This window comes from Drosophila novamexicana, unplaced genomic scaffold (assembly GCF_003285875.2).
Source record: "Drosophila novamexicana strain 15010-1031.04,08,12 unplaced genomic scaffold, DnovRS2.1 tig00000193-arrow-pilon, whole genome shotgun sequence".
Taxonomy (NCBI): Eukaryota; Metazoa; Arthropoda; class Insecta; order Diptera; family Drosophilidae; genus Drosophila; species Drosophila novamexicana.
Genome location: NW_020824787.1, coordinates 7,326,169 through 7,345,050, shown reverse-complemented (window position 1 = coordinate 7,345,050; position 18,882 = coordinate 7,326,169). Strand labels below are relative to the sequence as shown.

The following is an 18,882-nucleotide window of genomic DNA, read 5'->3' as shown; positions in this document are numbered from 1 at the left end:
TTTTCCCTTTTGCCTGTCTTTTTTTTACATCGAACTGAATTGATAAATTTATTTTAATTTCCAATTAGATTTTATACAGCTGGCCAAATATGGCCGCACGCGACGCACACAATATCAGAATTAACTCAAAGTTAATGAAAATGTTCTAAGCAAGGAGGAAGGCATCGTCAGCTGCCTTTAAATGTTGCATTAGCTTGGTTAATGCACTCTAGTTAAATTATCATAAATAAATAAACGTATATATGCACTCACTCGCATAAGATAATTTGCAGACTACGCTCATCTCTCTCTCTCTCACTCTCTCTCTCTTTCATTTTCCTTTCACTCCTGTGTATCGAATTCCATTTTGCGCCATTTTTTTTCTCTCACTAAAGCGCTTAACAATAAAACCGTGTATTTTACCGATGTTAAAAGTCTGGATAACTAATAAACAGCACTTTAACAAACACACGCATTACGAAAAATTTATGTTTAATACCATTTTTATTAAATAACACAGGTTTTTAAACTTTGCAAGAAACCAACACACACGCGCCACGAACCCGACCGATCAACAAAGCAGACGCGCACAAACTAAATCGTCTCTTTAAGCTCGAGTCTATGCTTAGCCGGCATTTGCACTAATACAATAACAACCTAGAGCACAAAAACAATATAGCAATCGCTCTCTCACATGCATAAGCGCTCTCGACTGCAAACATAAATGAGATAACGGGATCAAAAGCATTGTGCATTGGACGAAGAACTCCCTCTCACGCTCTGGATGTACCTGCAGCCGGATAAAAAACAAATATATATATACTTAAAGGAAGCAAATGAATAATACGCCTGGCTCTCATTATCCACAATGGCAACTCTCTACAACCATTATCCGAGCATACATGCATCTACACACATACACATATGCGTTTCGCTCGCTTAAATTTGTACTGTTAACTCCGAGCATTGTTATGCTAGGCTAAAGCGAACTAGTTCAGATAGTTTTTTCAAGACTTCTTTCAATTATTGTGGCCACACAGCATTAGGCTGCATTTTGAACTAGTTCATTTGACACTTTTATTGCCCAGCCCTGGCTAACGTCTCATGTGATTTCTCAAGTTTTTGCGCTCACTCAACGCATTTTCTAAATGAAAATGCCAAACGGAAGGCGCGAATTTTCCGCGTGCGACTGTGTGTGTGTATGTGTGTGTAATATGTTTATTTATTTTAGCTTGCGTCTGGCTGGGCGCCTTTTGTTGGGCAAAAAACTAAGCCGCAATTTTAATGTGCGAAAAATAGTTTTTGCATGTGTGACATGTGTTAAAATGATGTGCGTGTGTGTCTGTGTGTGTGTGTGTGTGTGTGTGTGAGTGTGAACCGGACGGCAAAAACTTGTTGACCTTTTCAACACTTACGAATAGTGCTCTAAGAAACAGAGCTTTGCGCTTTGAGCCAAGACTTAAGGACTTACATTATTTCTAAAATTAAACTAAATTTTTAAACTGCAGCCAAACTAGATTCCCAAGAGCTAAAGCAACGGGATTTATGTGAATTTATATATATTAAACAACTTTCTTAGTTCTTATTAGAATTTTGGATACTTCTTCCTCTGATAATATACCTAATAATATATATAATATTTAAATATATTTAAATAAAATATAAGAATAAATACATTCTTTTAATAAAATATGATAAAAAAAATGAAAAAAAAATAAAATGTTGTGACTAACACTCCGTATAAAAACAAAAAAAAACCTTTCAGCCTTCAGATCAAAATACTTTCCAAGCCCAAAGTTGTTCTATATTATCTCAAAAATATATCCAAAATATGGGTAGCCTATAGTTTGACTTCATTTAAATATATTTCAATATTAAGAAGAGTGCTTCAAAGGTTTATTATACACATATATATTTTTTAAGATCTAGCACTGAATAGCCTTAAGGACTTGGACTACCAAGAAACCGCATCCAAAATTATGTTTCGAAATCAATACGACAGCGACGTGACCGTGTGGAGTCCACAGGGGCGTCTCTTCCAGGTGGAGTACGCCATGGAGGCGGTCAATCTGGGCACAGCCAGCGTGGGCCTGAAGAGTGTGGACTTTGCGGTTGTGATCGGCCTCTATAAGCCGTCCGCGGAGGTGGGCCTAACCCATCCGAAGGTCATGTCCATCGACCGGCATGTGGGCATGTGCGTGGCGGGCATTACGGCGGACGCACGCATCCTGGGCCAATATCTGCGCACGGAATGCCTCAGCTACAGGCACTCGTACAACTCCAGCTATCCCGTCTCCCGCCTGGCCACGAATCTGGGCAACAAAATGCAAATAAGCACCCAGCGCTACGATCGCCGGCCGATCGGCGTGGGTCTGCTGCTGGCCGGCTACGATGAGAAGGGCAGCCACATATACCAGATAATGCCCTCGGCCAATGTGTTCAACTGCAAGGCGATGGCCATTGGGAATCGGTCGCAAGGTGCTCGCACCTATTTGGAGCGCTACGAGGCGGCGTTTCCGGAGTGCACCATGAACGAGCTGATCTGTCACGGCATTCAGGCAGTCAGCTTTGCCGCGCCCCTGGACGAGGAGATGAGCATCTGCATCGGAATCGTGGGCAAGGACTTTCCGTTCAAGATACTTACGTCAGAGGAGAGTATGTCATATCAGAAAACTTGCAGCGGTCTTGATGATTTTGAGAATCCGGGCAGGTGGGAACCACCTCAAAGCTATTCTATCCATGATTTTGATCCGGATCCGCCAACTACAAATAATCCACAAGCTCCGAAAAGGGAACCATAATTTTCCAATAGTTTTTGTTCACTTATGAGATTAGTAATAAAGTATTTTCAAATTCCTCGTTTCAAAAATGCTGGTTCCAAATTGCATAGACATAAATATGTGTGTGTCGCCCTGGGCTAGCAGAGCGCATTTATCCGGTGGACATTGCGGCGATGCCATTGGCTGCGATGCTCTTGATCCCGTTGTGCTGGCGGCAGCTACCTTCAGAGAGCGAGCATTAATAATGACTGAGAGAGTGCGGGAGAGAGTGCGATTGAGATGCCAAAAAATAGCTACACCACTTCAAATGCTAACTCTTTCCGGCTGACGGCCTCTGAAAACAGCCGCATTAAGCTAGAAAATAGCTGAATAGGCAACACTCACAATATGCTGTTATTGTATTAGTGCAAATGCCGGCTAAGCATAGACTCGAGCTTAAAGAGACGATTTAGTTTGTGCGCGTCTGCTTTGTTGATCGGTCGGGTTCGCGGCGCGTGTGTGTTGGTTTCTTGCAAAGTTTAAAAACCTGTGTTATTTAATAAAAATGGTATTAAACCTAAATTTTTCGTAATGCGTGTGTTTGTTAAAGTGTCGTTTTTAGTTATCCAGACTTTTAACATCGGTAAAATACGCAGTTTTGTTGTTAAGCGCTTTAGTGAGAGAAAAAAAATGGCGCAAAATGGAATTCGATACACAGGAAAGGAAATTGAAAGAGAGAGAGAGAGAGATGAGCGTAGTCTGCAAATTATCTTATGCAAGTGAGTGCATATTCACGTTTATTTATTTATGATAATTTAACTAGAATGCATTAACCAAGCTAATGTAACATTTAAAGGCAGCTGACGATGCCTTCCTCCTTGCTAAGAACATTTTAATTAACTTTGAATTAATTCTGATATTGTGTGCGTCGCGTGCGGCCATATTTGGCCAGCTGTATAAAATCAAATTGGAAGTCAAAATAAATTCATCAATTCAGTTAGATGCAAAAGAAAGACAGGCAAAAGGGAAAACCAAAAACCACTGGGAACAGCTTGATCAAACACACACGTATATACATATGTATGTATATAAATTATATTCATGAAGTAAGAAGGGCGTAAAAGAAGGGCGTAAAAGAAACATTGAAAAAATAATATGTATGAATGTGCATTGCGGTATTTTGAGTGTTTGTCAGCTGCTTTTGGCGCTATTATTCAGATCAGAGCGCGCCTATCCAGTGCACATTTCGGATAAGTGAGAGTTCATTGTGTTAGTGCGATTTGTCCACTGTTAACTACCATTTCTTTAATGCTGTTGCTTGAACAGAATCTGCTACTTTCAAAGTATGAGCAGCGTAGATAAAATGGCATTTGTATGAGTGAGATAAGTACGTATGCAGAAGAGATCGCTTTTAACAGGAGAGAGAAGGCGTGAGCGTAGCCATTAGGTTGTGTCTATGTTGCCATTGTATTAGTGCAAATGCCAGCTTAGCGTAGGTGTTTGTCAAAGGAAACGATTTAGTCTGCGCGCGTCTGTCACTTCGATCGGTTATGTATTGCTTGTGTGTGTATTGGTTTTTAAAAATGGTAATAGAGAGGGAGATGTCGTTCGCTTGTTTTTTGTTTGTTTGTTCTATAGAAATTTTATATAATAATAAATGAAGGCTTTCATACAATAACAAATGTTTGAAAATGTATTAAATCTGTGTATTTGCGTTTTGGCCACATACAAAAGCTCTAAAAGCGCTGAAAGCCAACTTTAGTTGGCCATAATATGCCAATTAAATTGTCCGTCCGCATTGGATAAACACATTTGAGCAAAATCTACGCCATAAAACTTTAGAAGGCAAATGCCAAACTGACGACCCTGCCCACAACGCTGCGTAATGTGCAAAGCTTTAAACCATGTGGGGTAATAAAAGTTGGGTAAAGTGTTTAAGGCGGATAATGTGCTGTTTAGGGATGGGCAGAAGCAAGGGCGGAAGTGCACGGAGTCGGGGGACAGCCAGAAGCTGAGCAATGTCCTTGGCATGCAAATTTAACGTCAAGTTGTTAGCTGTCTGTCTGTGTATGCTCTCTTCCACTTGCTCTCTCTCTGCCTCTCTTTCGTCTGCTGCTGGGAACAGCATCAAAAACTTAACCGCAAAATGAACAGTAAATGTCTGCAATGTGCTGTGCTGTGCGAGGGAGGGGCTGCGGTGCCCAACTATTAACTGAGCAATTTTGTAGCCTTGTTTGTTGTCTTTCAAATTCGTTCAAATTTCGGTTAACCTGACAGCTGGTTGGTGAGTGGGCGGGGGGGGGTTAGGGTAGAGCTTGTGAGTTTTGTTATCGTCTCACCTACATATTGTTCGTTTACATGTCTCGCAGGACATGTCGCGACTTGTCTCTGACTTGCCGTTAGTCAAGCCAAGTTAAGACCTTGAATACCGGTACTTTACTCACTGATTTTCTGTCTCTTGGCTGTTAAATTGAGCGCTGCCAGTTTTCAGCTGGTTTTTCAACATTTAATTCGCCTGATTTTGCACATTCGTTAACACTTTAATCCCCCAGGGCAAGCCACAGAAAATCATTCCGATAACTTTGATTCCAACCAAGCCACCCCCCGCCCGACCACATGCCGCGGCAGCCTATCGATTGCGTGTCAAACTTCTGGTCGGTTTCTGTCAGTTGTTTAATTCCCTTGAGCTTTGAGCCGATTGCGGCTGCTGAACTGTCTCTGTCTATTTTTTTTTTCTTTCTCTAATTTCAATATTTATTTCTTCTCTCTTCGTTTGGGCCAAACAGCGCAATCAATGCAATGGACGGATTTGCGTGTGAGCTCTCCCCAAAAATAAAGTTGTGTATTTTGGCGTTTTCTTAAGCTTTACTCGCATCTTTATAAAATATAATTCGGAAAACTATTGACTGCAATCATTAAAAACATTTCGGCATATCTTAAATTAAATTTCTAACAAGTCTCGACTTTTAATTTGGCGCACAAAATTCGAGCTCTCCAAAAAGCATAAACAATGAGCACCACATTCCGCTAGATTTAACATATATGTATGTGTATATAGACACAAGCACATAAATCATGTGCTGCACTGAGCAACCGCAAAGCATCGATATTAGATACCCTGTAATTTTATAACATACATTTATAACATGAGCAGAGTATTGATTCATGTTTTTTCGTTTAGCAAATAACATTAATTATGTAAAATATATGTAAAGAAATAATTTAAATCCGAATCTAACCTAAATCAAAGTCTAATAAGATTCAGAGCAAGATATATTTCAGACCCTCTCAGACATATATATGCCACATCAGCATCAAGATTCCAGACTTTATATAAATATCTAGACTTTATCTTTAACTCAGGCACAGTAAGAGCTGCAAAATTTCAATTCGAACCCTTTTAGAGGGTAACTTCTCGTCGTGCACTCGTGCTCATGACGTTTGTTTATTTATGGACAGCCTGGTCTGCAGCTTCATTTAGTCCAAATTATGCTGCAGCGTATGAATATTGAATGGGTCGAAAGGTGGCCTGTGTGGGACTATGCCAAAACATAAAAATATAGAATACATGAATCGGATGTAACCGACTGTGCGATGGTCTGCTCAGAGCCAAAAGTTTACTCTAGAACAGCCTTACTATTGTTTTGGCTAAAACTGTAAAGGATTTGCAAATGAGTATTCCAACAGGGCATCTATGCAGTCAGCCCGACATTGCGCAAAGCCAATCTAATCCTTTTGATTTTGCGGAACAGTGTATAAGAAATATATGCTTAAATTTACGGAACTGAGTTCGGGGGAACTAAAACAGTTTGTGCTTGTTTTTGCGTTTAAGCGGACCATTAAAAGTTAGCCAAGTGCCGTTAAAGAATTTGGCAAAGGCTCAATAATCGCGCAAAAGCCGAAATTTATCTTACAGGACACGCTAGACTTAACATAAATAGGTGCGATAGCCGAGCACTTAAGTGCCGCCCTTGGGTCCACTTAATTCATGTTTCCAAAGCGGGGATTAAAAGAGGTTTAAGCTCAAAAAAGGAAATAATAAATCCTGAATTATTCTAGAAGAAAATGAAGCCATATTAAATTGGAAACTTGTGATAATCCTAAAAGCTAAATTTTTGTCTAAAAGATTTTAATTATTTATTACCATTTAAATAAACTAAGAATTGATAATAAAATTCTATGAAACTCAGTTTTGAACTATTTGAGTTCCTGCTTATTTAAAAACAAAAATAAATAAAAATTAAAACTCAGCTTAAATAAATCAACGATAAATCTTAAATTTGTCTGGAAGAAAATTAAGTCAATGAAAATTAGAATTTTAAAACACAGAAAAAAAACTATTTTTGATAAAAAAAATTATCTAAATTTTCTAAATATTTTTCTTTTAGTATAAAAACTGCTTTAAATATTTGTATCTTTAAACTTTCTAAAATAAAAAAATTAATGACTATTTTCTTAAGTTAAAACTATCTAAACGATTTTAAATAATCCTACGAAAAATCGTACTTAAAAAAAAAGCGGAGAGAAAAAAGAAAGAGAAAAATGATAGAGAAAAGTTCTAAAACTCAATTGAAACTTGCAACCATTTCAGATGCAGTTTTATCAAAGTTTCATTTTAGCTCGAGTAACAATTGGGGAAAACAATAGAAAACATATAAAAGGCTAGGCCAAAATAAATAAATAATGCATTTTAAGCTTTACTAGACTTAAATTGGAATAATTTAATGAGAACAAATTTAGCCAAAGTAAAAAGCTAATTTTTATAACATAAAAAATTGTTTAAATTTTTTTTTTAATATTTCTTAAAATTCGTAACTTTCTAAATAACTTTTTTCATTACAAAAATTTAACTTCAAGTAATAAAGTGCACGTTAATTGAACTAAAATAAAAATTGATAGAGAAAAGCTGAAAAACTCAGTTCGAACTTGAAACCATTTGAGTTTGCAGTTTAATAAAAGTTTTTACTTTTAGTTAGCGTTTAGCGTAACAATTGGGGAAAACAACACAAAAAAGCGCATGCATTGCAGAAAGTTTTACAAAAACTAATTCAAGACGAGTACAGCTTAAAAAAGCTGAAAAACAAACGAAACCCCAAAAAGTTAAGAAAAAACAATCCGGCAAATTGAGTCTAGGTTTAAAAACAATTCGCAAAAAAGAAAGTCTCAAATATTTTCAATAGTTGACACACAATTCAATTGGAATGTGAGCCGAAATATTGAACAAGTGCTTTGATAGTTGGTCAGAGGCAGGCGACTGCGAGGGGGGCGACTTAGAGTGTGCAACATGCCACTTGGCAACGGGCTGCGAGTTGAACCAGCACGTGCGCACAACTTGGCTCAAGCTGCAATTGCTGCTGCTGCTGCTGCTTCTTTCTTAACCACATGTGCAGCATTTTGTCATGATTGTGTAAATTGTTATTTTCCGCACGAAATTCAATATCAAAACAAAAAAAAAACCAAGAGTACGAGCTAGTCGGGTGTGCCCGACTAGTGGTTGCCCTGGACCTTCTTCTAGCCACACCAAATGCAGCACACACTGCGCTCTCCTTTAAGAACACTTTTAAAGCCAAAAATTAAGTTGCCCTTAAGCGAAGTCGAACCCGCAACCCGATTAAACCTTGCCACCGCCTCATACCTCACAAGCATACCAAAAACTCAGCTCGCTTGAGCGAGCAGCAGCACATACACTGAGCAAAACGATACAAACTCAATTGCAATTCTCCTTGTGTGTGTATGCTTGTGTGTGTGTGCTTGTGTGTGTGCTTGTGTGTGTATGCTTGTGTGTGTGCACATGTATACAGATATGCTTGCGCTTTGTGGCTTGGCTATAAGCGCCCCCCTTTTTTCTTAATAACTTCTGTGTTACTTAAACGATCTGGATGAAATTTTTAGCAGTAGATCTTATTGTGCTATAGAATATTCGTATGTTCTCAAAAAGACAGCAGCATTCAAATGAGACGGAGACAATTGTACTGCGCGAGCATTTGGAGGACTTACACTCTATGCTCTACGCTCTGAGATCGATGCGTTCATACATACAGAAAGACGGATGGATAGACATGGCTAGATCGACTCGGCTATTGATGCTGACCAAGAATATATATGCTTTAAGGGGTGGGAGATTTTTGCCTCTGCATGTTACATAGATTTGCACAAAAGCAGTATACCCTTTTAACATATTTTCAAAGGGTTTAGGGTATATTTGTATAAAAAGGACTGTAAAATATTTGTTGGCATTTTGCTAGCCAATGCCCAAAGTGTGCTGGTCATCTTGCACTTTATGAGCGTCAAGTTATTTGAAAAGTTGTTTTGTTTTTGCGGCTTTAACAACTTCAAGTTTTCTTCGTGTAAGCACACAAAGATTTTCTCATGTTTTAATTAAAAAATTTGCAAGCATTTTGCTTGTGCTCGTATTTGTCTTTGCTGGACTTACGCCGAAAAGTTTATCAGCTCCAAATTGTTGGCTACTCTGCGCTCTGTGAAAGCCACTTTGCTAGCCACTTGTACATATGCAAATATTTGCAATTAATATAATTGAGTTTTAAGTTGGCTATTAGACTAGTTTTCCAAGTGCAGGCAAATCAGAAAACTTCGCCTTCCAACATTTTCCAAGAATATTATTTATTTGCTCTATTTGTTGCATATAAGTTTGTGTTAGATTTTGAGCAAGTTTGCCTAGTTTGCCAAATCAAAACAAAGAAAAAACAATAAAATTAAATTATTTTATATTGAAAAAAAAAAAAACAAAATATAATTATTTATAAATTGTATTAAATGTTTGAATTTATTTATGAACAAATGCTCCAGTAGAGCATATTAAAATATTTCATTTTCTTTATGCAAACTAGAATTTAATTATGACCCATGTCTATATACGAATCTTGGGGTAAGATTTGGACATGAATTTCGACCAAAAAATCGGTGTCGAGATTTGAATGCCACATTAATCTAGAGGGAAAACCATGAAGAAAAAGCCAAACTTCGTGGAAATCGGATGAGATTTGACCGAGTTATGGGGGTGGTAATTTTTGACCCATGTCTATATACGAATCTTGGGGTAAGATTTGGACATGAATTTCGACCAAAAAATCGGTGTCGAGATTTGAATGCCACATTAATCTAGAGGGAAAACCATGAAGAAAAAGCCAAACTTCGTGGATATCAGATGAGATTTGACCGAGTTATGGGGGTGGTAATTTTTGACCCATGTCTATATACGAATCTTGGGGTAAGATTTGGACATGAATTTCGACCAAAAAATGGGTGTCGAGATTTGAATGCCACATTAATCTAGAGGGAAAACCATGAAGAAAAAGCCAAACTTCGTGGATATCAGATGAGATTTGACCGAGTTATGGGGGTGGTAATTTTTGAGCCATGTCTATATACGAATCCAAACTTCGTGGAAATCGGATGAGATTTGACCGAGTTATGGGGGTGGTAATTTTTGACCCATGTCTATATACGAATCTTGGGGTAAGATTTGGACATGAATTTCGACTAAAAAATCGGTATTCAGATTTGAATGCCAGATTAAGCTAGAGGGAAAACCATGAAGAAAAAACCAAACTTCGTGGAAATCGGATGAGATTTGACCGAGTTATGGGGGTGGTAATTTTTGACCCATGTCTATATACGAATCTTGGGGTAAGATTTGGACATGAATTTCGCCCAAAAAATGGGTGTAGAGATTTGAATGCCGCATTAATCTAGAGGGAAAACCATGAAGAAAAAGCCAAACTTCGTGGATATCAGATGAGATTTGACCGAGTTATGGGGGTGGTAATTTTTGACCCATGTCTATATACGAATCTTGGGGTAAGATTTGGACATGAATTTCGACCAAAAAATCGCTGTTCAGATTTGAATGCCAGATTAATCTAGAGGGAAAACCATGAAGAAAAAGCCAAACTTCGTGGATATCAGATGAGATTTGACCGAGTTATGGGGGTGGTAATTTTTGACCCATGTCTATATACGAATCTTGGGGTAAGATTTGGACATGAATTTCGACCAAAAAATCGGTGTCGAGATTTGAATGCCACATTATCTAGAAGGAAAACCATGAAGAAAAAGCCAAACTTCGTGGAAATCGGATGAGATTTGACCGAGTTATGGGGGTGGTAATTTTTGACCCATGTCTATATACGAATCTTGGGGTAAGATTTGGACATGAATTTCGACCAAAAAATCGCTGTTCAGATTTGAATGCCAGATTAATCTACAGGGAAAACCATGAAGAAAAGGCCAAACTTCGTGGAAATCGGATGAGATTTGACCGAGTTATTGGGGTGGTAATTTTTGACCCATGTCTATATACGAATCTTGGGGTAAGATTTGGACATGAATTTCGACCAAAAAATCGGTGTCGAGATTTGAATGCCACATTAATCTAAGGGGAAAACCATGAAGAAAAAGCCAAACTTCGTGGAAATCGGATGAGATTTGACCGAGTTATGGGGGTGGTAATTTTTGACCCATGTCTATATACGAATCTTGGGGTAAGATTTGGACATGAATTTCGACTAAAAAATCGGTGTTCAGATTTGAATGCCAGATTAATCTACAAGGAAAACCATGAAGAAAAAGCCGAACTTCGTGGAAATCGGATGAGATTTGACCGAGTTATGGGGGTGGTAATTTTTGACCCATGTCTATATACGAATCTTGGGGTAAGATTTGGACATGAATTTCGACCAAAAAATCGCTGTTCAGATTTGAATGCCACATTAATCTACAAGGAAAACTATGAAGAAAAAGCCAAACTTCGTGGAAATCGGATGAGATTTGACCGAGTTATGGGGGTGGTAATTTTTGACCCATGTCTATATACGAATCTTGGGGTAAGATTTGGACATGAATTTCGACCAAAAAATCGCTGTTCAGATTTGAATGCCAGATTAATCTAGAGGGAAAACCATGAAGAAAAAGCCAAACTTCGTGGATATCAGATGAGATTTGACCGAGTTATGGGGGTGGTAATTTTTGACCCATGTCTATATACGAATCTTGGGGTAAGATTTGGACATGAATTTCGACCAAAAAATCGGTGTCGAGATTTGAATGCCACATTATCTAGAAGGAAAACCATGAAGAAAAAGCCAAACTTCGTGGAAATCGGATGAGATTTGACCGAGTTATGGGGGTGGTAATTTTTGACCCATGTCTATATACGAATCTTGGGGTAAGATTTGGACATGAATTTCGACCAAAAAATCGCTGTTCAGATTTGAATGCCAGATTAATCTACAGGGAAAACCATGAAGAAAAGGCCAAACTTCGTGGAAATCGGATGAGATTTGACCGAGTTATTGGGGTGGTAATTTTTGACCCATGTCTATATACGAATCTTGGGGTAAGATTTGGACATGAATTTCGACCAAAAAATCGGTGTCGAGATTTGAATGCCACATTAATCTAAGGGGAAAACCATGAAGAAAAAGCCAAACTTCGTGGAAATCGGATGAGATTTGACCGAGTTATGGGGGTGGTAATTTTTGACCCATGTCTATATACGAATCTTGGGGTAAGATTTGGACATGAATTTCGACTAAAAAATCGGTGTTCAGATTTGAATGCCAGATTAATCTACAAGGAAAACCATGAAGAAAAAGCCGAACTTCGTGGAAATCGGATGAGATTTGACCGAGTTATGGGGGTGGTAATTTTTGACCCATGTCTATATACGAATCTTGGGGTAAGATTTGGACATGAATTTCGACCAAAAAATCGCTGTTCAGATTTGAATGCCACATTAATCTACAAGGAAAACTATGAAGAAAAAGCCAAACTTCGTGGAAATCGGATGAGATTTGACCGAGTTATGGGGGTGGTAATTTTTGACCCATGTCTATATACGAATCTTGGGGTAAGATTTGGACATGAATTTCGACTAAAAAATCGGTGTTCAGATTTGAATGCCAGATTAATCTAGAGGGAAAACCATGAAGAAAAAACCAAACTTAGTGGAAATCGGATGAGATTTGACCGAGTTATGGGGGTGGTAATTTTTGACCCATGTCTATATACGAATCTTGGGGTAAGATTTGGACATGAATTTCGCCCAAAAAATGGGTGTAGAGATTTGAATGTCGCATTAATCAAGAGGGAAAACCATGAAGAAAAAGCCAAACTTCGTGGATATCAGATGAGATTTGACCGAGTTATGGGGGGGGTAATTTTTGACCCATGTCTATATACGAATCTTGGGGTAAGATTTGGACATGAATTTCGACCAAAAAATCGGTGACGAGATTTGAATGCCACATTAATCTAGAAGGAAAACCATGAAGAAAAAGCCAAACTTCGTGGATATCGGATGAGATTTGACCGAGTTATGGGGGTGGTAATTTTTGACCCATGTCTATGTAAGATTTGGACATGAATTTCGACCAAAAAATCGCTGTTCAGATTTGAATGCCAGATTAATCTACAGGGAAAACCATGAAGAAAAGGCCAAACTTCGTGGAAATCGGATGAGATTTGACCGAGTTATTGGGGTGGTAATTTTTGACCCATGTCTATATACGAATCTTGGGGTAAGATTTGGACATGAATTTCGACCAAAAAATCGGTGTCGAGATTTGAATGCCACATTAATCTAAGGGGAAAACCATGAAGAAAAAGCCAAACTTCGTGGAAATCGGATGAGATTTGACCGAGTTATGGGGGTGGTAATTTTTGACCCATGTCTATATACGAATCTTGGGGTAAGATTTGGACATGAATTTCGACCAAAAAATCGGTGTTCAGATTTGAATGCCAGATTAATCTACAAGGAAAACCATGAAGAAAAAGCCAAACTTCGTGGAAATCGGATGAGATTTGACCGAGTTATGGGGGTGGTAATTTTTGACCCATGTCTATATACGAATCTTGGGGTAAGATTTGGACATGAATTTCGACCAAAAAATCGCTGTTCAGATTTGAATGCCACATTAATCTACAAGGAAAACTATGAAGAAAAAGCCAAACTTCGTGGAAATCGGATGAGATTTGACCGAGTTATGGGGGTGGTAATTTTTGACCCATGTCTATATACGAATCTTGGGGTAAGATTTGGACATGAATTTCGACCAAAAAATCGGTGTTCAGATTTGAATGCCAGATTAATCTACAAGGAAAACCATGAAGAAAAAGCCAAACTTCGTGGAAATCGGATGAGATTTGACCGAGTTATGGGGGTGGTAATTTTTGACCCATGTCTATATACGAGTCTTGGGGTAAGATTTGGACATGAATTTCGACCAAAAAATCGGTGTCGAGATTTGAATGCCACATTAATCTAGAGGGAAAACCATGAAGAAAAAGCCAAACTTCGTGGAAATCGGATGAGATTTGACCGAGTTATGGGGGTGGTAATTTTGGACCCATGTCTATATACGAATCTTGGGGTAAGATTTGGACATGAATTTCGACCAAAAAACCGCTGTTCAGATTTGAATGCCAGATTAATCTACAGGGAAAACCATGAAGAAAAAGCCAAACTTCGTGGAAATCGGATGAGATTTGACCGAGTTATGGGGGTGGTAATTTTTGACCCATGTCTATATACGAATCTTGGGGTAAGATTTGGACATGAATTTCGACCAAAAAATCGGTGTCGAGATTTGAATGCCACATTAATCTAGAGGGAAAACCATGAAGAAAAAGCCAAACTTCGTGGAAATCGGATGAGATTTGACCGAGTTATGGGGGTGGTAATTTTTGACCCATGTCTATATACGAATCTTGGGGTAAGATTTGGACATGAATTTCGACCAAAAAATCGCTGTTCAGATTTGAATGCCAGATTAATCTACAGGGAAAACCATGAAGAAAAAGCCAAACTTCGTGTAAATCGGATGAGATTTGACCGAGTTATGGGGGTGGTAATTTTTGACCCATGTCTTGGGGTAAGATTTGGACATGAATTTCGACCAAAAAATCGGTGTCGAGATTTGAATGCCACATTAATCTAAAGGGAAAACCATGCAGAAAAAGCCAAACTTCGTGGAAATCGGATGAGATTTGACCGAGTTATGGGGGTGGTAATTTTTGACCCATGTCTATATACGAATCTTGGGGTAAGATTTGGACATGAATTTCGACCAAAAAATCGGTGTCGAGATTTGAATGCCACATTAATCTAGAGGGAAAAGTATGAAGAAAAAGCCAAACTTCGTGGAAATCGGATGAGATTTGACCGAGTTATGGGGGTGGTAATTTTTGACCCATGTCTATATACGAATCTTGGGGTAAGATTTGGACATGAATTTCGACCAAAAAATCGCTGTTCAGATTTGAATGCCAGATTAATCTACAGGGAAAACCATGAAGAAAAAGCCAAACTTCGTGTAAATCGGATGAGATTTGACCGAGTTATGGGGGTGGTAATTTTTGACCCATGTCTATATACGAATCTTGGGGTAAGATTTGGACATGAATTTCGACCAAAAAATCGGTGTCGAGATTTGAATGCCACATTAATCTAAAGGGAAAACCATGCAGAAAAAGCCAAACTTCGTGGAAATCGGATGAGATTTGACCGAGTTATGGGGGTGGTAATTTTTGACCCATGTCTATATACGAATCTTGGGGTAAGATTTGGACATGAATTTCGACCAAAAAATCGGTGTCGAGATTTGAATGCCACATTAATCTAGAGGGAAAACCATGAAGAAAAAGCCAAACTTCGTGGAAATCTGATGAAATTTGACTGAGTTATGGGGGTGGTAATTTTTGACCCATGTCTATATACGAATCTTGGGGTAAGATTTGGACATGAATTTCGACCAAAAAATCGCTGTTCAGATTTGAATGCCAGATTAATCTACAGGGAAAACCATGAAGAAAAAGCCAAACTTCGTGGAAATCGGATGAGATTTGACCGAGTTATGGGGGTGGTAATTTTTGACCCATGTCTATATACGAATCTTGGGGTAAGATTTGGACATGAATTTCGACCGAAAAATCGGTGTCGAGATTTGAATGCCACATTAATCTAGAGGGAAAACCATGCAGAAAAAGCCAAACTTCGTGGAAATCGGATGAGATTTGACCGAGTTATGGGGGTGGTAATTTTTGACCCATGTCTATATACGAATCTTGGGGTAAGATTTGGACATGAATTTCGATCAAAAAATCGCTGTTCAGATTTGAATGCCAGATTAATCTACAGGGAAAACCATGAAGAAAAAGCCAAACTTCGTGGAAATCTGATGAGATTTGACTGAGTTATGGGGGTGGTAATTTTTGACCCATGTCTATATACGAATCTTGGGGTAAGATTTGGACATGAATTTCGACCAAAAAATCGCTGTTCAGATTTGAATGCCAGATTAATCTACAGGGAAAACCATGAAGAAAAAGCCAAACTTCGTGGAAATCGGATGAGATTTGACCGAGTTATGGGGGTGGTAATTTTTGACCCATGTCTATATACGAATCTTGGGGTAAGATTTGGACATGAATTTCGACCAAAAAATCGCTGTTCAGATTTGAATGCCAGATTAATCTACAGGGAAAACCATGAAGAAAAAGCCAAACTTCGTGGAAATCGGATGAGATTTGACCGAGTTATGGGGGTGGTAATTTTTGACCCATGTCTATATACGAATCTTGGGGTAAGATTTGGACATGAATTTCGACCAAAAAATCGGTGTCGAGATTTGAATGCCACATTAATCTAGAGGGAAAAGTATGAAGAAAAAGCCAAACTTCGTGGAAATCGGATGAGATTTGACCGAGTTATGGGGGTGGTAATTTTTGACCCATGTCTATATACGAATCTTGGGGTAAGATTTGGACATGAATTTCGACCAAAAAATCGCTGTTCAGATTTGAATGCCAGATTAATCTACAGGGAAAACCATGAAGAAAAAGCCAAACTTCGTGTAAATCGGATGAGATTTGACCGAGTTATGGGGGTGGTAATTTTTGACCCATGTCTATATACGAATCTTGGGGTAAGATTTGGACATGAATTTCGACCAAAAAATCGGTGTCGAGATTTGAATGCCACATTAATCTAAAGGGAAAACCATGCAGAAAAAGCCAAACTTCGTGGAAATCGGATGAGATTTGACCGAGTTATGGGGGTGGTAATTTTTGACCCATGTCTATATACGAATCTTGGGGTAAGATTTGGACATGAATTTCGACCAAAAAATCGGTGTCGAGATTTGAATGCCACATTAATCTAGAGGGAAAACCATGAAGAAAAAGCCAAACTTCGTGGAAATCTGATGAAATTTGACTGAGTTATGGGGGTGGTAATTTTTGACCCATGTCTATATACGAATCTTGGGGTAAGATTTGGACATGAATTTCGACCAAAAAATCGCTGTTCAGATTTGAATGCCAGATTAATCTACAGGGAAAACCATGAAGAAAAAGCCAAACTTCGTGGAAATCGGATGAGATTTGACCGAGTTATGGGGGTGGTAATTTTTGACCCATGTCTATATACGAATCTTGGGGTAAGATTTGGACATGAATTTCGACCGAAAAATCGGTGTCGAGATTTGAATGCCACATTAATCTAGAGGGAAAACCATGCAGAAAAAGCCAAACTTCGTGGAAATCGGATGAGATTTGACCGAGTTATGGGGGTGGTAATTTTTGACCCATGTCTATATACGAATCTTGGGGTAAGATTTGGACATGAATTTCGATCAAAAAATCGCTGTTCAGATTTGAATGCCAGATTAATCTACAGGGAAAACCATGAAGAAAAAGCCAAACTTCGTGGAAATCGGATGAGATTTGACCGAGTTATGGGGGTGGTAATTTTTGACCCATGTCTATATACGAATCTTGGGGTAAGATTTGGACATGAATTTGACCAAAAAATCGCTGTTCAGATTTGAATGCCAGATTAATCTACAGGGAAAACCATGAAGAAAAAGCCAAACTTCGTGGAAATCGGATGAGATTTGACCGAGTTATGGGGGTGGTAATTTTTGACCCATGTCTATATACGAATCTTAGGGTAAGATTTGGACATGAATTTCGACCAAAAAACCGCTGTTCAGATTTGAATGCCAGATTAATCTACAGGGAAAACCATGAAGAAAAAGCCAAACTTCGTGGAAATCGGATGAGATTTGACCGAGTTATGGGGGTGGTAATTTTTGACTCATGTCTATATACGAATCTTGGGGTAAGATTTGGACATGAATTTCGACCAAAAAATCGGTGTCGAGATTTGAATGCCACATTAATCTAGAGGGAAGAGCATGAAGAAAAAGCCAAACTTCGTGGAAATCGGATGAGATTTGACCGAGTTATGGGGGTGGTAATTTTGGATCCATGTCTATATACGAATCTTGGGGTAAGATTTGGACATGAATTTCGACCAAAAAATCGGTGTCGAGATTTGAATGCCACATTAATCTAGAGGGAAAACCATGAAGAAAATGCCAAACTTCGTGGAAATCGGATGAGATTTGACCGAGATATGGGGGTGGTAATTTTTGACCCATGTCTATATACGAATCTTGGGGTAAGATTTGGACATGAATTTCGACCAAAAAATCGGTGTCGAGATTTGAATGCCACATTAATCTAGAGGGAAAACCATGAAGAAAAAGCCAAACTTCGTGGAAATCGGATGAGATTTGACCGAGTTATGGGGGTGGTAATTTTGGACCCATGTCTATATACGAATCTTGGGGTAAGATTTGGACATGAATTTCGACCAAAAAATCGCTGTTCAGATTTGAATGCCAGATTAATCTACAGGGAAAACCATGAAGAAAAAGCCAAACTTCGTGGAAATCGGATGAGATTTGACCGAGTTATGGGGGTGGTAATTTTTGACCCATGTCTATATACGAATCTTGGGGTAAGATTTGGACATGAATTTCGACCAAAAAATCGCTGTTCAGATTTGAATGCCAGATTAATCTACAGGGAAAACCATGAAGAAAAAGCCAAACTTCGTGGAAATCGGATGAGATTTGACCGAGTTATGGGGACGGTAATTTTTGACCCATGTCTATATACGAATCTTGGGGTAAGATTTGGACATGAATTTCGACCAAAAAATCGCTGTTCAGATTTGAATGCCAGATTAATCTACAGGGAAAACCATGAAGAAAAAGCCAAACTTCGTGGAAATCGGATGAGATTTGACCGAGTTATGGGGGTGGTAATTTTTGAC

The 18,882-nt window shown here is 38.6% G+C and overlaps 1 protein-coding gene across 1 annotated transcript; it reads left to right on the top strand.

Annotated features, from left to right (window-relative positions):
• Positions 1-1,830: 1,830 nt before the first annotated feature.
• Positions 1,831-2,838, top strand: LOC115758606 (proteasome subunit alpha type-1-like). Its single transcript, XM_030699333.1, has one exon. The coding sequence runs from the start codon at positions 1,959-1,961 to the stop codon at positions 2,778-2,780; it is 822 nt and encodes a 273-aa protein (XP_030555193.1). The 5' UTR covers positions 1,831-1,958; the 3' UTR covers positions 2,781-2,838.
• The last annotated feature ends 16,044 nt before the right edge of the window (positions 2,839-18,882 follow it).

What these genes read in the sequence shown, in the direction of transcription:
- LOC115758606 (XM_030699333.1), top strand. Translation starts at nt 1,959, where the DNA reads ATGTTTCGAAATCAATACGACAGCGACGTGACCGTGTGGAGTCCACAG.